The 19,641-nt window shown below is 47.5% G+C and overlaps 1 protein-coding gene across 1 annotated transcript in view; it reads right to left on the bottom strand.

Moving 5' to 3' along the window:
* Positions 1–6,716, bottom strand: part of LOC149359404 (endothelin-converting enzyme 1-like) — a 163,467-nt gene extending 156,751 nt beyond the window's left edge. The window contains exons 1-2 of the mRNA XM_089567669.1: positions 6,657–6,716; positions 5,643–5,923 (exon numbers count right to left, since the gene is read on the bottom strand). Coding sequence (XP_089423795.1) covers positions 5,643–5,923; positions 6,657–6,716 — 341 coding nt within the window. The remainder of the gene's footprint in view (positions 1–5,642; positions 5,924–6,656) is intronic.
* Positions 6,717–19,641: the final 12,925 nt, after the last annotated feature.

Genomic DNA, 19,641 nt, shown 5'->3' with positions numbered 1-19,641 from the left:
ATTTTCTTTGTCATCCTCACTGTAACTGCCCGCATGCAGTGCGTAACTGTGACAGAACACCTGCGCAATTGTTGCTATCTATTAATTTACTGGTTGGATTTGACTGTGACTGCTGCTTTGCTAGTTGCTGTATATATTTTGATCCCCTTACCATCTTGTCTATCGCGGCTATCTTTGATTGGCCTTCCTCAGCTTACCCCTGGCCATATATTTTTTACTGTTTTCAGAACAGATACTTAAGATAACAGCCGATTTCGAGGCCGGCACACATCTTTTCCTTCCGTTTGGCGTTTTTTACGGCTTGTGAAACAAAATCCCATACCGCGAACATGACACAACACAGCTTTTCGGTGTTTGCCCGTGGAGTAAGAAGGTGTCAGAGTACAAACACATTTCGACAAACGTAATTTAGATTCGGACGTATTCGTGTAACATTGCTTGTACGGTAAGGTACTTCATAGTTCGAAGATATGTTACTTCTTGATTGGAATCTGTGTTATTTTAGCTTCTTTGGCGCTTTCATGTACGATCGACTTGCCTCGTGAAACCCTCTTAAATAAATAAATCATGACACTAGTCAGATGAAGGATTTAAACAAGCATCTTTTAAAAAAGTAGCGTATCTAACAGTGTAATATTTGAACTTTCACCGAACTTTAGTAAAGAAAAAAGAATGCATGTGTCGTGAACAATTCAGGGCTCATTTATGTTATAATTAGAGACAAGTTAAGCTGTTGTAATACTAATTGTTAGTGGAATCTGAATATTTATTCAAGGTTTCTATAACGTATACTAGTTGTTTTATACTTTTAGAAAGCACTACGAATTCAATTTTTCTTATGTCTGAGAATTAACCCTAATAACAACATGGCTAATACTGTAGTAACCTCCGGTTGCGTTTACCACGAGATCGTTGATGACAAGAGGGAGGGCATAAAATTGAAACTGCTTACTGGTTCCACTTGTAGCCGCCAAACGAAACCGTGTTTCGGTGATGGAAACAAATCAGACCGCCGTCAGTGAGCACAATCGCCTCATTTCACCAAAGTAGATTTTGCAGTGTGATGATAGGGCAACCACTTCTCGGTTCGTGACTCTTTTGCAGAATAACTGCTGCGAATATCTCGTGTTTATCGTGGATCCCGGAGTGTATCCGGATCAAACTCAATCGCACACATCGATACAATTAAGTGCCTGGGGCGGGCATCCATATGAAACAAAGCCATCACAGAGAGCTCTCGAGTACAATGAAAAACTATACTTATATAACGTGCACGTGGAATGAAAAGCTATACATATATGAAGCGTACGTGGAAATATTTAATGTACTCGTATTGCAAGAGTTCCTTGTTATTACGGAAACAGAAAAGGCATTTTGGTCAAGAAACATTATAACCACTCCTAAGCAACAAGCCTTGCCACCTGCACATCCACATCTTAGAACGCGCCGTCCCATTTACACTCCCGTCTAAAACACCGTCTGTTATACTCGAGACAGCATGGTGCGCAGTCTCTCCGGGAGGTCGCTGCTAGCGCTGATTAATGAACCTTAGGAGATACAAGACCTCGAATCATAAATCAGCACCGCTGCCACATCGCGATGACTGCTCCTCTGCGAGATCAATTAAGATGCGTTGGATTGACAATGTGGGTCGTAGCCGACCTTCTTACAAAATTCCTCAAAGGAGATCAAACTGGAGGCAACTAGCAGATTTCTGTCCAACATCTTACGGCAGTAGGGTGTATTATACGTTAGAGATGGTTAAGGTCTAACACATTATATAGTGGTGGACAACGACGAAATGTATGGGCTCCGGCCGAGAGGTGGGAGGGGGCTCTCCAGTATGCAGACGTCAGGTGGCATCGAGGCGCTGCCCTGCTGAGGCAGTCATGTGCGTAGCGGGAGTACCCGAGTCTTCTTGCCACGCGCCCGCATTAGTTCTGGCTCAGACACGCGCGCATAAACTGTGGAGGCCCCGGCAAAGCGAGCTCAGGTGTATAAACACTTACAGAACAGCAACATAACTCATGTGAATCATCGGCACTGACTAGGTTGTGCCCGTGTGGGCGCGAACGTCTGACCGCGGGAACACGAGGCCGGGTGGTACTCAGAGATTGGTTCGATGTCCTTTCGCCAAGTTATTGATGTAGTTTCTAGCAAGTCTAAAATATTCCTCAGTGCCATGTTGTGTGGCCTTTGTGTCGACTTTATTCACATGGCATGCTCGGAATGTTTTCATCGGCAGCACCACAAATCCGAAGAAACACCGGCGGCCGAGCAATCACGAGCTTCAAAGCAGGGCACAGCACAAATATTTGATAATGTGAGATAGGTCATGATAATAAAATTCGTGCTCATTTTTGTACCTGGAAAAGGTCAGCGGCCACTGTAGCTAAACAGCGTACTTTTCAAACTACTGTCAAATACGTTAAGTTCCTCCGGGGCTTTTCCCCGTTGTTCTGTCCAGTAATCGTATATTCTGCTTTACCTTATTTTCTGACCAAATTTATTAGTTCTTACTTCTTCACTTTTCTCCACCTACAATGAGCAGTTCTAAAGAATCAATCAACTACATAGTTGTATCATCTACATAGTTGTAATCAACTACATAGTTGTAATCAAAGACATAGTTGTAAGGAGACCCATAAAAGTTCTAAAAATGTTACCAACCGTTTTAGAAAAATCCTACTCGATGTTGCGTCACTGCTTTGTTCTGGCCATTAGCAGGCTTGCCAAAACTACATGTGAAACTGGCATGTGCTTTCGGCTGAGTTCCCGAAAATTATAGCGCAGAAGTGCGCAACACAGGCTCAGTCTAAGCAAACGTATATATTTCCAGCATTGCAGAATGTAAACACTGCGGGAATTTTCAGAGATTCGTTAATTCAGTAATAAAAAAAAGTCTACTAATCTGCCGCATTAAGAAGTGTAGTGAGCGCCCGATTAGGCCCTTATACGCTCAGACCCCGTCGTGGTATTTTTGCTTCGATTGTTTAGTTTTTTGCCTGGAGGACCGTCACGTTTTTTTCTGTTTTTAACCTTTCGAGCCTTGCTCGGAACTCATGCTGCGAAGCATTGTTAGTTTGGCCTGAAGTAAGGAATGGCGATGCTCCAGACATATAGAAAAGAATGAAGAAAAAAACTAAGTGCTTTAAGAAAGTGTTTTTTCTTGGTCGCATTTTGTGAGACAGACGAACACATTCGAAGTTCGAAGGCGGGTATAGGATGACGAGGGCGAAAGAAAGAAAATTTAATGTTTTATTATTTTTTACCATGATTTTCATTTGTCGTGCCTTGGACTTCTTTTGTGGATTTCTTGAATAATGCAAAAAAGAAAGAGCTTGTGCAAACTATATGTAGTTTTCAGCGCTCTAAGTTTTCAAGAGCAAGCTTTAGGTTAAAACACGACTTAATTTTATTTAGGAGAATTTAGTACGTGAAAATTGATCTCATTAACTGGGACTCTTCCGGGCGGAGTCTTGTAAGAAATGTGAAGGAAATGTATGACATAGATAAGAAGAATTTTCATGAATTGCTATTTGCATAAATACACTACTTCCTGGTGTTTTGGCCATCGAATGAGTGCCATTAGCTGGTGTCTTGTAACGGTGGTGGATACGTTTATTTTCACTCGAAAGCCTGGTGAGCCAAAGAAGGGGCATGCATAGCGACACTGAAAAGCAGAAGTGGCCACCGGAAGGTCATGTATTCAGTCTGTACCCGACGATGTTTCAAGGATCCCATCTCTCCAGATGCCAATCTACTGAGGTTGAGCTCCGGGAGTGTTGCGCTGAAAGCTGACTGTGCTAAAAGATGAAAAGGAAGCTGACATATAAGCCTATATGTGTACTTTTTGGAAATGTCTTCTGAGTGAATTGATCAGATTCTCTGGTGTTCGGAAAGTAGTTGGACTCATTTTTTTTAATAAAATTTATTCAATAGAATAGTACAAACGATTAAAATTATTCAAAGTAGCACCCTTCCGCACCTACACGCTGCTGCAAATGAGTTTTCCAGTTTTCGTACGCCTCCAGGAACGCCTGGACCGGAATGCTGTTTAGCTCCCTCATCATGGTCTATTGAACCGCCTCTACCGATCCGTGATGTGTCCGCTTGAGCGTCGATTTTATTCTCGGGAATAGAAGAAAGTCTGACGGGGCAAAGTCGGGCTGTAGAGGGCCTGAGGCAGCGTTGCCGCCTTGTGCTGGGCAAAAAATCGCTGTCCTCACACACATGATGAAGATCACTTTCCGGTTGGCCTTTTGCTCCTCTGACAACACTGCCGGCACCAATTTCGCGCACACTTTCCTCACGGCTAAGTTTTCGGTCACAATCTCAAAAACTTAGATTTGAGGAATGCTCAAGTCATCAGCAACCATTATAATGCTCATCTTACAATCACTGTTCAGTAAATGTTTCACTAGCTACACATTTTCGTTTGTCTGGCAGGTCGAAGGTCGTCCGGAGCGGACATCGTCTTCGACTCTTTCCTGACCTTCTCGGAACAGCTTGTGCCACTCAAAAACACCTGATCTACCCGTGGCAGCGTCACCGTAGGCCTCCTTAATTATATCGTCAGTCTCCTTGCCCGTTTTACCAAGATTTACACAAAATTTGGTCGCGTATCGCTGATCCAGTAAACGCTCGATGATTCTGCGTGACGAGACGTTTCGACAGGGGTTCACAGTACAATCGCCTCCTCTCTTCAACGGCCGAGAGCCTACTGCCGATTTTCCCCAGCATTCCCATTATCCCCCTTCAACGATCCGGCACGCGCAGACAGCCTCTCGTCCACCCGTTCACCCACGAAAAAACCAGTCCTACTACTTTCAGAACAGACTCTGTATGAGGTTGTGGCGCAAACCATACAGACCGTTGGGATAGATTTGTTGCTGATTGACAATACTGGCTTGGAGCCTTCGAGCTTCGAAGGATCACATTCGAGATGCTGTCAATTGCACTCGCTAAGCTGGTGACTCTCGGGGATAGACTAGAACTGATGATATGAGAGCATAAGAAAAATTGGTAAAAAAAATATAAACAATCATCACGTGGTGTTTGCCTCGTTGCAAAGCTGGAGAGTGTTCTGATCTAAGCGCACTTCATTTCTATAGCATCACTTAACAGCTGTGCATTTTTTCAGGTTGTGTTGCACTAGGTGTTGCATTTTGCCAAGACCAAAGAGGTACAAGTTCTTTTCCTGCTAGTAAAAAAATTTTTGGTCATAAATGTGTGGTAGAAAAACCTAGCACTTCATTGGAAATATCTAGTTTTCAAAAATTTCACCACTTGTACGCGCAGTCTGATGTGGAGCAGAAACGCACAATATATTTTATTTATTGCTTCCTTACGGATTGAAAAGTGAGCGCGATGCAATTACTCAATCAAGAAATATTTTAGCACTTAACCGTAATATTCAATGAAGCGCACTTCTTGGTTCAACGCAGTTTCAATGTTCACAAGAATTATTGATCAACGACACAACTGCTTATGCAGCTTTTCGTCGCTTTCTAAGCTCAAGATCATTTGGAGGTGAAAACTAGACACCCGGTGATCGAAGCACGAGGTCGCGAAGTGAAGCTTTCGCTTCCAAAGAGAAAGCGATTTGTTGTTTCTTTACTTTTTTTTCCGAGCCTTCCCACCACAACACGTGGGCGTAGAGCGGGGAAGTGCCACATGCGATGAGCAGGCGCAGAAATGGGCTGTGCGGTTTTGTATGGTCCTCTGTGGGTTCGACAGGGGTGGCAATTGGTCGCACCAGGTGCGAAAATTGCGTCCACCGAACCCGTAACCGGACCCGCTTGGGCAAGTGTGCCGCACTGGAGACGACTACGGCCTGGTACTCCGCGTCGCTGTTGTGAGCGCTTTTCTCCGAAGTGTCCATGCGGGGAAGAGAGCAATGTCGCGTGCGTTCCCGGCCTAGCTGCAGACAACCGTGAAGTGACCGTGCTAGGGTCATCTACCATTGCAGACGCCCCATCGGCTGATGCAAATCAACTCTCGCTGAATAATGTTCAACGCCTTTAAACATCCCAATCCATCGTAAGAATTCAATGAATAAGCACTCAGACTTGAACATTTCCCACAGTCGCAGGTTCCCGCCCCCCCCCCCCCCCCCCCTTCCATTCCTCAGCGTTCTACATCGTCTGTCTTCGTTTTATGAAATTCATCGTTATAAACCGTAAACTTCAAAAGTTCACGGTTTATGTTGCCCCAAATGTCGCATAACCTCGTTTGTCTATGAGACAAAAATTTTGTCCATTCGCTTCCAACCTTGTGATAAATTTGATTTATAGCGGATTAGGGTTCATTTATAATACACACTTCCTTAAGTCTTCAAAGTTGCAGTGTCGTAATGTCGCTTGGCGCGGAAGCTGCACGGCGAGCCTTCTGCCCTTCGCAGCCGTAGTATGCTGTAGCGGAGCTCGCATGTTCAACTACTGAAGTGAAAGCCAGGCGTAGTCACTGATACATTATGAGACAAATGGGCCGCTTGAAGTAGGCCACCCATCCACCCGCAAGAAAGCTAAGAACGAGATGAGAATAGCCACATTCGACAACGCCAAGCAAAGGCAGAGGTGTGAAATGGCGCAAATAGCAGCAAACCACGAGCGTACGTCGTGTGCAGGATAAAAAGAAAACAAGAACCTGCACACCATGATGGTGGCCCAAAGACGAGGCACCGTGGCTACGTCTGTCGTGCAGAGCTTCTTCATCTCGCTTGCAAGCGAAGCACTTCGTCTCGTAAATGTCGTCCACGCGTCTCCGCAGTTATTCATTGCCGCTCGTTTCTTGTTCGCCTGATTCCCGCATCCTTGTCGCCACGCTGCAGTAGAAACTGATGGAATGACAAAGGAAAGCAAAGGAAGAGAAATAACTGGGTAACGTCATCGACCACCACTGTTCATTTTCTCTGTATGTGGTTGCTAGCTTTAATAAAATTCCTTTGCAGCGCTCGCGGCTTTTTCTGTGATGTTCTCACACATTTTAAGAAATAAACGCCACACGCTGCCAACGATTCGTCTTTATGCGGCTCTGGTGTGAATGTATCAATCTTGAACGTTGGTGCGCACTGACGTCAAAATACGCCGCTTCTTCTTCTGGAAAAATGGTGGTCTAGAATCCACCTCAATGTCCACATCCAAAGCAGAGCTAGCAAGACGCTTCTCCCTTCTGAGCCCATTGCACTGCTGCGGCTTTCCGTGCTTCGGGTCAAGTGCGGATGGAAAGAAGAAACCAGGCAGCATCCGAAACAACAACGTCAGCAGCACCAGGGGCGGCAGCTGTGGTAATAAGGCCCTAATGGTGAGGAAGACCGCGGTTTCCAGGGGCAGGCGCTGGGGTCACTCCTCTGCTCGGCGCAACAAACACGGATGGGGCCAGAAAGGGATGCAATCCACTTTCTTGGCTTACTTATTTTTTTTGTCTTCGTTACTCGTTCATTGGTTCCTATGCCCTTTGAGGTGGATTTGCTTTTTCTGCAATGCTGTTCCACTCCATTCCCTATTCCTGCTGTGAGGAGGGCAGGACATCCAGAATGATTATGTGCACAGACGGAAAGGAGATGATTACAGTAATAAATAAACAGAATTGCTCTCTAGAGTGGCTTCTTTCATGGCTACTGTTACCTCCTAACAAGTCTGCCTCAACATTTGGTCTGGTTGTGGCCGTGTTTTTTTCTCTCTCTAACCGTGGCTACAAGCGATCCTCAGTGAAGAAGAAAAGAAAGACGAAAGCAGGCCGGACGTTTGTCTGCCTGTTATGTCAGAGAGCACCAATTTTCCCAGAGGACGCTTATTGTTTGCTTGTCTCTCTTCTCCCTTGTGAGACACGTACCATCACTAGCTTGTGTCAAGCGGTTAATTAGTAAAGGTCATTCTCTCGCTTGACCCCGCGTCTCTTTCGAGGCAGGAATCAGTGTCTGCCAAGCCTTTCGCAATGCATTCGGGTAAGCAGGGGGATAGCACGGACGGCATTTGAAGAGAGAACTCGCGGGCGCATGGCGGTTCGGGGCGAATGCCTGTCTCTTTTGGGGGAGCTTTCAGGCTGGACAACAATGAAAGAGGCAATGGAAATAAAGTCCAGCCTGTGTAAAACGCGGAGTCAAAAACGCTATGGCAGCATTTGTATTTCCTTGGTTTTTTGCCTTTTTAGCTTACTAATGCTTCGTTTTTAGTTAGAATGATCTCTTTGGCATATGAAATGCGTTACACTATCGATACAGGTCACTTATGCGTGTGATGAGTATCTCTTTAATAATAAAACAAAAATGTATCGATGCTGATCAAAGGAGTTTAGCGTGCAATACTAAGTTCACGAGCCCTCAACACCTTCTCAGTAATAAACGAACTTTTGAATCCCTCCTGAAACTGCATCGTGCTGTTATTATCATTGGAGACTATAATATGTAAATAACTAAAGGCCGTTGAAATTTACAACTAAGAAAACATCTCTAATTCTTGGCTGCCAGTCAGAGGAGGAATTATAACGGGGACGCTCTACTAGGGGTGTTTTTTTTTGTCCTGTGCAACCGTTCATCGTACAACATTCCGGATGGTATCATATGCGTATGTGTATGTGTCTGCGGGGGGGGGGGGGGGGGGGGGGTATAGTTAGAAAAAGACTGATCGCCTGAAAGAAACTCTGTTCGGAAACCACAAACGAACGTCTACATCTTGCCTCCATGACATGCATTTGCATTCCCACACCCTACACGTCCTCTGACAAAATCTGTGTACGTGCTTTACCATATATCCTGCAATTAAAAGAGCATCAGAAAGTAAAAGCCCCACCATTACCATGGCAGCTGGAAAAAACGCCAGTAAACGTAGTGTAAGAATTAAAAACTACGGGCGAAACCATTGCTCTCCGCTGCGGCCGCCTGCCCCTGCACAGGCAAGTGTGCACCTGTAAAGCGTGCACCCCTGCATTATTACACATACTGAGAAGAAGCCAACAAAGGCGATTGCGCATTCTATTCTACACGCGTGACACTTTCTCTGTACACTAGGGGCACCATTAGTTTTGTCCTTTTTTAGCGTTATCATAACTTAACTATACCAAAGTTCTTTTTGAAGTATGACATCACCTACACACGCCCATCTATATCACACCATCTGAAGCGTTGTGCGACGGACGCTCGCATCACAAATTTTATACGAAACTCTGGGAAGATATACAATTGAAGGTGTGCATGTCGTCGGTTCGAATCCTTGTCCCTGCCAGTCTCCAACTTCTCTTGCGCATGAAAACTATGCTACGAGAAATCGCATGACACCACCGGGGTGCCGTACGACATACGGTTGCGTCACAATTTTGGTACCAATGTAACACATGAGTGGCGCCACATGGAATTCGGCCAACGGCGGGTATAGGATTGTATGATATGGTGGTGCTCGGCTCGCTATGTGCCTCCCACGGCCGCTTGATGACGTCAACGTTTTGCTTGCCACCAATGTGATATTCTGAAAACATGCGAGTACACACACACACATATACACGCAGCCGGCTTTTTAATGCGAAAACACTATTCTAGAGGTCACATCTCCGAGCAAGAATCTTGTATTTTTACCCTGTGGTGTCGTCCCAACTTGTCCGCCGGATTCTAAGCAAACTGACCACCGTGGCAGGTGGCAGTCAAAGTAATGACTGGTCGCGAGAGGTTTTCCAGGAAAAGCGACATGGGTCGCACTATCACTACCAGTAGCTGTGCTAGAAACACCCACTTTCCAGTGCAGCGGCTCATTGTTTAAACACTGCGGGAAAGAGAATGTTAAAGAGGGATTGTTTTTTATTGCGAGAGTAGCTTTACGCGCACTCCTCGGGTGCCAGTGGTGTCTGCCTGAATCCTCTGAGTAGCAAGTGTAACGGGCTAGCCTGGTCAGTGGACACCTCAATTGCGCTCTTATTTGTATGAGGCGTCCCCTTAAAAATTTAGGCTTTTATGTACCTTTCCTTTTCTCAAACCCAGCCGTAGGTTTTCACTTCGTTGATTTTCAGGAAAGGAAAGGCGCAATAACTGCCTCCCTGAATCAGTGGGCGCACAATGGCGCTTTCAGTTGCGTGGTTTTGTTCCACCCGGAAAATCCCTGCTTTTTCAATATAGTATTTCGCGCTTGGCAATGCTAAATCGCGAGCTTTTTTTTTGTGCATATAAGGTGCGTTCTTTCGTTCAATGTTTCTTTGAAAGCACGTGGCCTCGTCACTTGTTGGGTTTGCTGTGCGAGCCACAGCGGATTGTCATGCAGGAGTATGACGAACATGTCTGAGTGGAAGCATTAAGGGTGTCGACGTAAAAAAACAGACGTATTCACTACCCCGTGCAGCTTTCCAACACCTGTGCAAGGCAATTGTCTGCCATGCACTTCGCCCGCGCACAGGGCGTCGACATCCTATTTTTGCAAGAGTGTAACTTACGCTGCCCACGCGAGGTCCCTGATTTTAAGTCTCGTTTTTGTGTTGAAGCTTTTTTTTCGTTAACCTGTTCTGTTTCGTGCGGTGTTGGCGTCGTTTTTGTCAACAGTTCCCTTCGCTCTGGCGCGCATTGCACCTACGGCGTGGACGGCCGCACCCTCGCGGTCGACTTCTTCCTCGGTGGAATGCGCGTCAGAGCGTTGGTGGTTTACGCCCCGGCCCGCCACTCCGACTCTTCTAGCTTCTTTGATTCGCTAGATTCTTTTATGCTAGATTGTTACCCTTGCTTTCTCGTTGGCGATTTTAACTGTGTTCTGGATCCCGTACGAGACGTTCGCGGTCGAGGCCAGGGGCGACCCTACGCCGGGGCCCGGTCTCTGCGGGATATTTGTATTCAGTTTGGTTTGACCGACGCGTGGGTTAAGCTTCACGATGGTTGTTTTGGTGGAACTTGGGAGCGGGGCAGCTCAGCGAGCAGAATTGACAAGTTCTTGTTCCCTCGAGAGCTCGAGTGTTTATCGGTGGCCTGCAATGTGCTCGCGTTCCCCCCGGGTACACCGCGCATTAGCGACCATCGACCACTGTCAGCAGTACTGGACATAGGCGAGCGCGCCCCACGTTTGGAAGCGTGGCGTATGGACCCATGTCTGCTGACAGATTGGTCGAGCGTGATAGCCCTTGAACATGCGCTGGGAAACCCGGGTGGACGCGACGCGACGCGCATTACCTGGGACGAGCGAAAAGCGGAATGGCGCGCGCTCCTTATCACCGAAGGGCGCCAACGCCGTAGGCGAATAACGGGCGAAATTAACATCACCCTCGCTCGTATACGCGCCGTGCAGCGCGGCGCGCCGCTTACTTTCGCCATGCGCGATTACTTGAACATCTTGAAGGTGCGCTACCACACACTCCTGCGTCAGTCATCGCGGACAGCAAGTAGGGCGCTCGTACAGGGCCGACCGGTTTCCGATCCGACCGTATTACGCCAAGTACGGGCAGGTAGCCTTGACGAGGAGCGACAGGCCCGCGTGGAGGAGGTAGTTTTGCCGGACGGTACCAGGAGCAGCAGCGCGGCTGACATCTCTGACGCATTTACGCGTCACTTTTCGCAGCTGTTTGCTTCCGAGGCCGAAAGGCGGGACGACGCCTCTTTCACGGACTCCCTCCGTAGTTTCTGTGCTACGCTACCGCAGGTCCCGAGCGATCTCGGCGCGCAGCTGAGCGCTCCTGTAGGCGCGGAAGAGCTCTTCGCCACCGTTAAGGGCATGAACGCCGCCTCAGCTCCAGGCCCTGACGGCATTCCCATCAGCTTTTATGCTAGGTTTTACACCGTCCTAGAGGATCACCTCCTCCAGATGGTGAACGCCTTCGTCAGGGACGGCGAGAGGCCGGAGTCTTTTCGAGAGAGCCGCGTAGTGCTCATCCTGAAGCCTGGCGGGTGTCGATCTGACCCGCAAGCGTGGCGCCCGATCACTCTGCTAAACGCAGACTACAAGATCGTGGCGTCACTGCTGGCTAAAAGGTTGAGTAAGGTTTTATCGGTGCTCGTAAGCCCTTCGCAGACCTGCAGCGTGCCTGGACGCTCGGTGTTCTCGTCTCTCGCACTAACGCGTGACTTGTTCACGTTCACCTCGAGAACAGGAATTCCGGGTTGTTTTGTCTCTCTCGATCAGGCTAAAGCCTTCGATCGGGTCGAGCACCGATACCTTTTTGGAGTTCTCGGGGCTTTCGGCTTTCCGCCGGAGTTCGTAGAGCGGTTGGAGCGGCTGTACTCCGATCTTACAGCTTGCTTGCTATTCAACGGGGCGTTGACCGCACGTTTCGGGATAGAGCGCGGTATTCGCCAGGGTTGTCCCCTGTCACCTATGCTCTTCGTGTTATGTTTAGACCCGCTCTTGCGTCGCGTAGCAGAGTCTCCATCGATTCGCGGTTTCCCTTTGCCTGGCCAGGGCCAGGTGAAGGTGTCAGCGTACGCTGACGAAGTGTCCTTGTTTCTGAGGGACGCGGACAGCTTCGTAGCGTTTGCACGGCTTTTTTCCAGTTAGAGCGAGCTGTCCGGCGCCCTCCTCAACAGGGGCAAGAGCAAGGCTCTGCGTTTCGGGGCCTTCGCGTCGGACCTGCTGGGCGAGGTGGAGTGGGTCCCGGCTTGTAAGGTGCTAGGAGTCGTGTTCCTCTCCTCGGGGGAGGTAGCCCGCGACTCGTGGACCGAGTTGAGAGCGACCGCTGAGCGACGCCTGACAGTAGCAGCGCGTTTCCACCTGTCGCTGTCGGAACGCGCGTTTATCATCAGGTCATCGGTGTGCGCGCCGCTCTATTATATAGCTCGCGTCGCTTGTCCGCCGCGCACCTTTACGCGCCGCTTGGCCACTCTCTGTGGCAGTTTTTTCTGGGCGGGAAAAACGGAGACCGTCGCTCGCGCGCTCCTCCGTCTTCCCACGCGCATGGGCGGGTTCAGCCTGCCCAACCTGCGCACAATGTGCAGCGTGCTTGCTGTTCGAGGCGTCCGCGACCTGGTCGACGCCACCGACTACCCGGGAAGAGGGCTCCTCGCCTACCTTCTCGGGACTTCGCGGCGGCTCTTTTTTGGTGAACTCGTAGGTCCTTCAGCCGAACGGCAGCCGGCGTTCTTCCGGTATGTCTGTCGGACGGCCGAGTCTCTCACCGCCACCCTGCCCGAGGTCGACGTCTCTCAGACGCAGGCCTCCCGTGTTTGCGAGCTCCTTGCCATCCAGGAGGCTACACCTGAACAGCTAGAGCGGAGCAGGCGGGTACGGTGGCGAGACTTGACGTCGCACTGGGTACCACCAGACGTCCGCGACTTCGGCTGGCTGCGAGGCTGGAGAGTCCTTCCAACGGGGGTCCACATCGCCGCGTGGGGCATCGCTCCTTCTTCTCGGTGTCCCCAGTGCGGTGCGACAGAGACCCTCGAACACGCGCTTTTTGAGTGCGTCGTAGCGCGCACTTTTTGGAGGCTGATGTCGCGCATGTTTTTTGTTAGCCTCGACTCGCACACCAGGCCGCGCGACGCATTTGTGCGGCTCTTGCTGTGTGTTGGGGCCTTTGTTTTGTGGCGCCAGAGAGGCGTCGCTTCCTTGCAGGGCCGGCCTCAACGCGCCATGTTCCCCATGCTGCAGAGGGTTCGGGCGCGCCTGTTTCAACAGGCGTGTTTAGATCATGTGACCCTCCCAGAAGACGAGTTCCTGCGGCGGTGGAGCACCCGCTTCATCGCCGCCAGCGGGGGCCGCGTGACGGTGCGGCTCCTGCCGTATTGAGTGTGTGGTGCGCGGTGTCGGTGCGCGTTCATCGTATTCAGTGAGCGTGCTTCCCCGCGATGCCTGGACACTATGGACCCTTTGAACATTTTGTGCTGTGAATGATTTTGTGTGAACGGCGGCAGCAGTCGCCGTCGTGTTCTTGTTTCATAGCTTTTTTGTACCGAGCGACACTAGTCGCTGCCTTGGTGTTTTTGTCTTTGTGAGGGACTATGGTCCCTTTGTATGAATAATCAGTCCAATAAACTTCTCTGCAAGGTTGGACTGTGGTCCCTTATCGTGTAACCATGGGGTCCAATAAAATTCTCTTGGAGGCAATTGTCTGCAGTATAAAAAGTTTAAAAAAATGTATTCTTCTGGGTCACTTCGAATATGTTCGCGAATTGAGAAGCCCAGTAAGCAGCGCATAGAAGAAGATGACACGAGCGCACTTTCACAACTATTGAAGTATCGGCGCTGCTTTGCACTATGCGGTTTTCTCGTAATGTGGACGACCTTGGAAACTCTGGAGCATCTGTGCTAGAACTGGTACCTAATACAATGCCAAAAAGTTAAAAGCAGCGAAAATTATGAGAACTATCAAATAAAACACCAATTATTATGTCTTTTCATTGAAATGTGGCTAGTTTACCTAGGGTTGTAACAGCGCTGTGGGAAACCATCCGCAACGCATACACAACCTTTTTTTTTTTGCTCGCGTACCAAAGCACTATTCGATCGCAGATGTATGAAGAAATAAAATTAAAAATATAGGTCGGAGCAGGAGCTCATGTTCGACGGGTGAGAAAAGGAAGGGAAAACAATAACAGCAAGCTGAGGGGACATTTTGGCGGGCTAGTTGGTGCACGAATTAGTCAAGTGAAGGAAACAGTGCGAAGCACAGGGACGTGTCGCATCCATGTCTTTGTGCTGTTTCGTTCGAATAACAAGCCGGTAGAGAGTTGGGCGAAGGGTGTGGAAACAATATCCGCTAGAGCTGGGACGCAAATTTTTACCGAAGTTTCAGCGTCATCCCATCGCTCCGGAGCAGTAAAACCATGATGGGCAGTGATGCATTGGGACCTGTTTCATTACGCTAGAATCTTGATTTCGGCTTGTTGGTGAGAATGCGTAATAAAAAGAAGAAGCGCGAAGCGACAGGGACGAACACAAGACAAAAGCGAAGGATTAACACAAGACAATAGCGCCAGTGCTGTTGCCATGTTGTCGTCCGTGTCTATTCGCGCTGCTTCTCTTTATTCTGTTTCATTCCGGTACCTCTCGGAATGCTTCATACCTAAACTCCAGGCATCGGTTCTGGCACGCCTCTCTGCCTGAGTGGTTAAATGGTCCCCGGGGTCTTAACACGATGTTCGAAATTCGAACCCAGCTTGCATGATTGCAGCTGGATGAAATGGAACTGTTAGTTTCCTGGTGTGCCGAAATGCCTGTGCACACTGACACACATTATGAGCGTCGAAACTGACAGAGTGTCTACTTTAGCGACGTGTCCCATGCTACTCCTGTGGCTTTGGTGTCTGAAAATTGCATCATCTCAAACACAACCCGCACAATACGTGAAATCAAGAAATCAGAACACAGGGCCTTCGGCCTTGTTTGTGACAGCAGTAATTGTACTCGCCCCGGTGCCTGTTACGCTCAAATGCTAAGCATAAAGGCTAGCGGGATTGATCAAAAACGAGATGACTCTACCAGCACTGAGACGAAATAAAATAATTTGCCTCTGCACAAGGATGGTAATGTACCTTAGAGGCTCCTACACTGTCTAAAAATATGCCCTCTGCCACATATACCCAACAGACTTTCTTTGGGACGATGTAATTAAATCATCAAGCGCAAAAGTTTTGAAGCGTGGGGATGAACAATGGCCACAACTTGCTACTACTGGTCACTTAATGGTTGTTCATATGACCTTTACACAGAGAGAAGGGCAAGAATTTTATTGTATAGAGTGGTCTTGGATCGTGAACCTGCAATTACACCGCATCCTTACGCACAACTATCGGCAGCGCACAGGCAAAAGGAAATTATGAATTAAAATTATCATTCCGGAACATAAAATAGAATAACAAAGTATTTTTGAACCGCTTGCGGTTTTATTAAATAAACTACTCGTGTTTCGCATCTAATTATTTGAAAAGGATCCGGTGGTACTTGTATGAAATGCATTTTTCTCGAGCGCCTAGAATGTTAATAAGTATGGAAATATTTGCTTCACTTTCGTACATGATCAAAATGAAAAGGCTAAATCAAATGCTTAATATTTTCTTGAATATTCATGAACCTTTCTTCCGCTTGAGAAATATCCTACCACTCACCACAGTCTGTATGTCGTGGTGAATACTTTGATGTCTTTAAAATATACAAACACCGTAAGGAAAATACTGCGTTCCATTATCGGTGCCTTTTATACATTCAATTTTTTTTTACACTTTGTTTATTGAATGATGCTAATCGCGGTACGGGTCGGGCATAGTTCCGCGACGGGGACTTTTTTAACGACCGTGTAATTAGCCCAGCTGCCGCACATTATAAGGCGAAAGCAGGGAAGTCTTTATTTGTAGAGACGTTTGAGCTGGATCACAGCGGAGCCATGCATTGAAAATATTACTCTGAAGGAAAGAAAAACAAATATAAGTTAAAGATAGGTGAGCAACGCAGGCACTTGAAAGAGACGGAGAGCTTTTAATTGGCTCCAAGCTGCAAAACGGTCGTGAGCGCCGGGATCATTAGCTTTCGGTTAACGGGCGGTCGGGCTTGCGGATGGTCTAGGGGCTTTTCATCGGCGAGAATCTCTTCGTACTTCGCTGCTTTACACCAATGAACTTCGCCCGCGACGCCTGTCTTCGGAGGTTAGCGGCATGAGACGGACCCTCCCCCCCACCAAAAAAACTAAATAAAAATAAAACAATACCATTTTATTGTTTGCTGTGCTCTGAGTACACGGGAGCAGGCTTTGTCACGAATCTATGCCTCGAAATTCTCCTTTAGTGGGAGCTGTGGAAGCTCAAGAATGCAGACTCGGTCTTAGAAGCACAAATGTGGCCTGAATTGCTTTAGCTTCAAAACGGTGACAATAGCATTATCGTTATGCCCATAAGGGGAATGGATATGTTCCCTAGAAGACTTTTTTATAATTGATACGAGGAAATGAACTGTGCGACGTTTGTGTTAATATTTGACTTAGAACAAAGCAATTGTTTCATATATCTAGTGCACACCGTAAGCCTCACAAGCGTGCCAATTGTTGGTCGTAAAGTATAGGTGTGTGCGCCCGGACTCTCCCTCCTTTCGGACCTATATCTTCGTCGTACCCTACATGGCATATTATAGTGGTTTTCGGAACGTTCATAAAGATAACCCGACACTCCTGCGCCTACTTAGGGCTAGACATCACAGTGAACTAACTAAGCTTTCACCAAGTTGCCATTTCAGTAGTTCTCTGGAAATGCTGTCGCTCCCACTTTTTTTTTCCTGCATAGCGACTCATGGCAGCAAGTCTTACAGAATGTTATGAAATTGTTGAGCTCCAGGTGCAAATTTTTTTTGCCTATATCGAGGCAACTATCAACACGAAGGATGACTTGATTTACGATTACGGGCGATAGTATTGCTGGTGTGTCACGAAGACATACAACGCGCTATGAGTAGTACGATAAAAGGGGGGCGAATTGAGAAGATATATATAGATATATCTATATTCAATATCGATCACATTCAATGACGTTCGATGAGATCATGTTCAATGTTCGATATAGATCACGTGACCTATGTAGAGCACCTGGCTACTTCTCAGGAAGTTTTTGAGCGCAGAAGACCTACGACACCAACTACAAATTCTGTGCAGAACAGGTGGAGGGGGCGGAAGTTGATAAACGAGACCCCGCGTGTCCTGAATCATCTGTGCACCTCAAGAATTCGGCTGTGAAAATAGCTCCCGGCCCCTCCAGGCACTATGCCTGAGCTCAGAGGCCAGAGTTTTGCTTTGGCAGGTTAGGATCAATTATTGGCTAAAGAGAACAGCGTAAAACACCTAAGTTCACTGGTCAGTGCCTGAATACATGAACACAGCTCCTAAGCTGAATACATTACACCGCTGAAGAATGGGTGAAGCAGGAAGAAGCCATGCAAACAGCGCTTCTCCCAAGTTTGTCTGCTCTTCAATCATGGATACGTGCCGACTATCCCAACTTACCATTTTTCTACAGTACACCTCTCAGGTGTCTGATTGTTTCTTGAGGGCTCTTTATGCAGCCTCTACATCAACCGGTGCTGACTGAGTGATTAACAAGTGTTGAAAAGAAAAGTGGTCATAACCAAGTCGACTGAGGAATCAGGAAAGAAATATGTTCTGTTGGCACCGATGCTGGTTCGAGTCCTGCTCGGGAAGGAGGGATGGGAAGGTTCTATTTCACTAGATGCAGTTTGGACGGAAGGTTTGTGAGCACCTCGTCAAGTTGAGGTCAAAGTTTCGGCGTCTGCTTTTATGTCATCACAAGACAAGATCTTGTTCCTTTTAACCTCGCTGCCTTTCCTTGCCCTCTTTCTCCTGCTCTTCGTGATACCGAAAGAATTTCATAAGCACAACTAGTTGTTTTCACTCTCTGTGTGCGAGGTCGCTTTAATGGGAATCCATTTTTGGTTCAAACAAACGTGTGTCGCATACAACTCATACAAATGCGAAAATCCGTTGGTACCTACACTCTGCTGTCTCTTTGAAGGATGGCTAAAATACCCGTGAAGGGAAACTCTACATGGCAAACTCATTTAACCCCTTGTTGACTTTATTTACGGTGTCTCTACCTGGCGTTTCCTTTACTTCGCCCTCACCTTTTTCAGCACCAACTGATTCGTTCGAGCGATGCAAGAGACAGCTAAGCCGGTGACACGGGGTGTGTCTTCTAATATTGCCTGCTTTCGAAGAACGCCCTTTTTATTTCTGTGAAGCAGGTAGGAAACAGCACTTTGGCGCAATTTTGAGACATCAGCTGTGAATTGAGCTTGCCGCGACAGTTTCATACTTTTGAAGAATATGACCCGAGCGTTGGGAGCAACCCGCCGGTGGATCGACGCGCTATATACGTTCTTCTGCAGCTGACACAAAGAAATCAATGAGAAAAAGCGTGGGATGCAGGAATTCATATGAACAAAAAAAAAAACCAACAGCTCTCACAGATTCTGTTAGCTGTATGCTTTGTTTATCTTTCATTACAAACTCTCATTGCGCCATCCACCGGCTTTGTTACGAAAACTTAACTCCAATGTTTTATTTTCTTTTTTGGGCTTGCTCACCATGGCGTGCGAGGTTGGCGTGTTCTACAAAACAGTGCGGCAGCAGTCCAGAAAAAAAAAAGAGCCCTGCTTGCTTGTCTCACTATTTCTTGCTGGTCTCTATGAGTTTTTAACGTTCGAAAGAAACTCAGGAAATGAGGGAAGCCCTGGTGGAGGGCTGCGGTCGATTAAGACTAATAAGGTCTCATTAACGTCCACTGACATCCCATTGTAGACGGGTGTCTAACATTTCGGTGGAGCCGAAATGCTATGGACGCATGTACTCTGCGATGCCATACTAAGTGACAGCGCGAACGGCGGCAGCGATGAAGGAAATGTACAACGGCATCATTTAAGCCGCATGCGAGAGTTAGTAAGTTGCTTCACGTCATTTTTCATCTTTCGACTTGGTCAGTGACCCAATTTTCATTTGTGAATAAATCATGCTTCGCCCTGACCAGAAGGTGTTCCGTCGAACCTTGGACTATTTAGTAAGCTGCTTTAACCGTTTGCCGCATTTGAACTTGATTGAATCAGCAATGAACGTCCGAAACACAGCAGCAGGTATTGGTGTCGTAATAATGCTCCCTTGTGAAGAATAAGATGAAGATGCTGCGTCGGCATACAAACAAACGTTTAATCAGGACGTTTTTGACTCCAGTGTATTGACTAGGCTTAGTAGTAA

The sequence above is a fragment of the Amblyomma mixtum genome, chromosome 2 (assembly GCF_055824585.1).
Source record: "Amblyomma mixtum isolate Tamu chromosome 2, ASM5582458v1, whole genome shotgun sequence".
Classification (NCBI taxonomy): domain Eukaryota; kingdom Metazoa; phylum Arthropoda; class Arachnida; order Ixodida; family Ixodidae; genus Amblyomma; species Amblyomma mixtum.
Note: the sequence above shows the minus strand (reverse complement) of the source record. Positions and strands in the feature narration are given on the sequence as shown.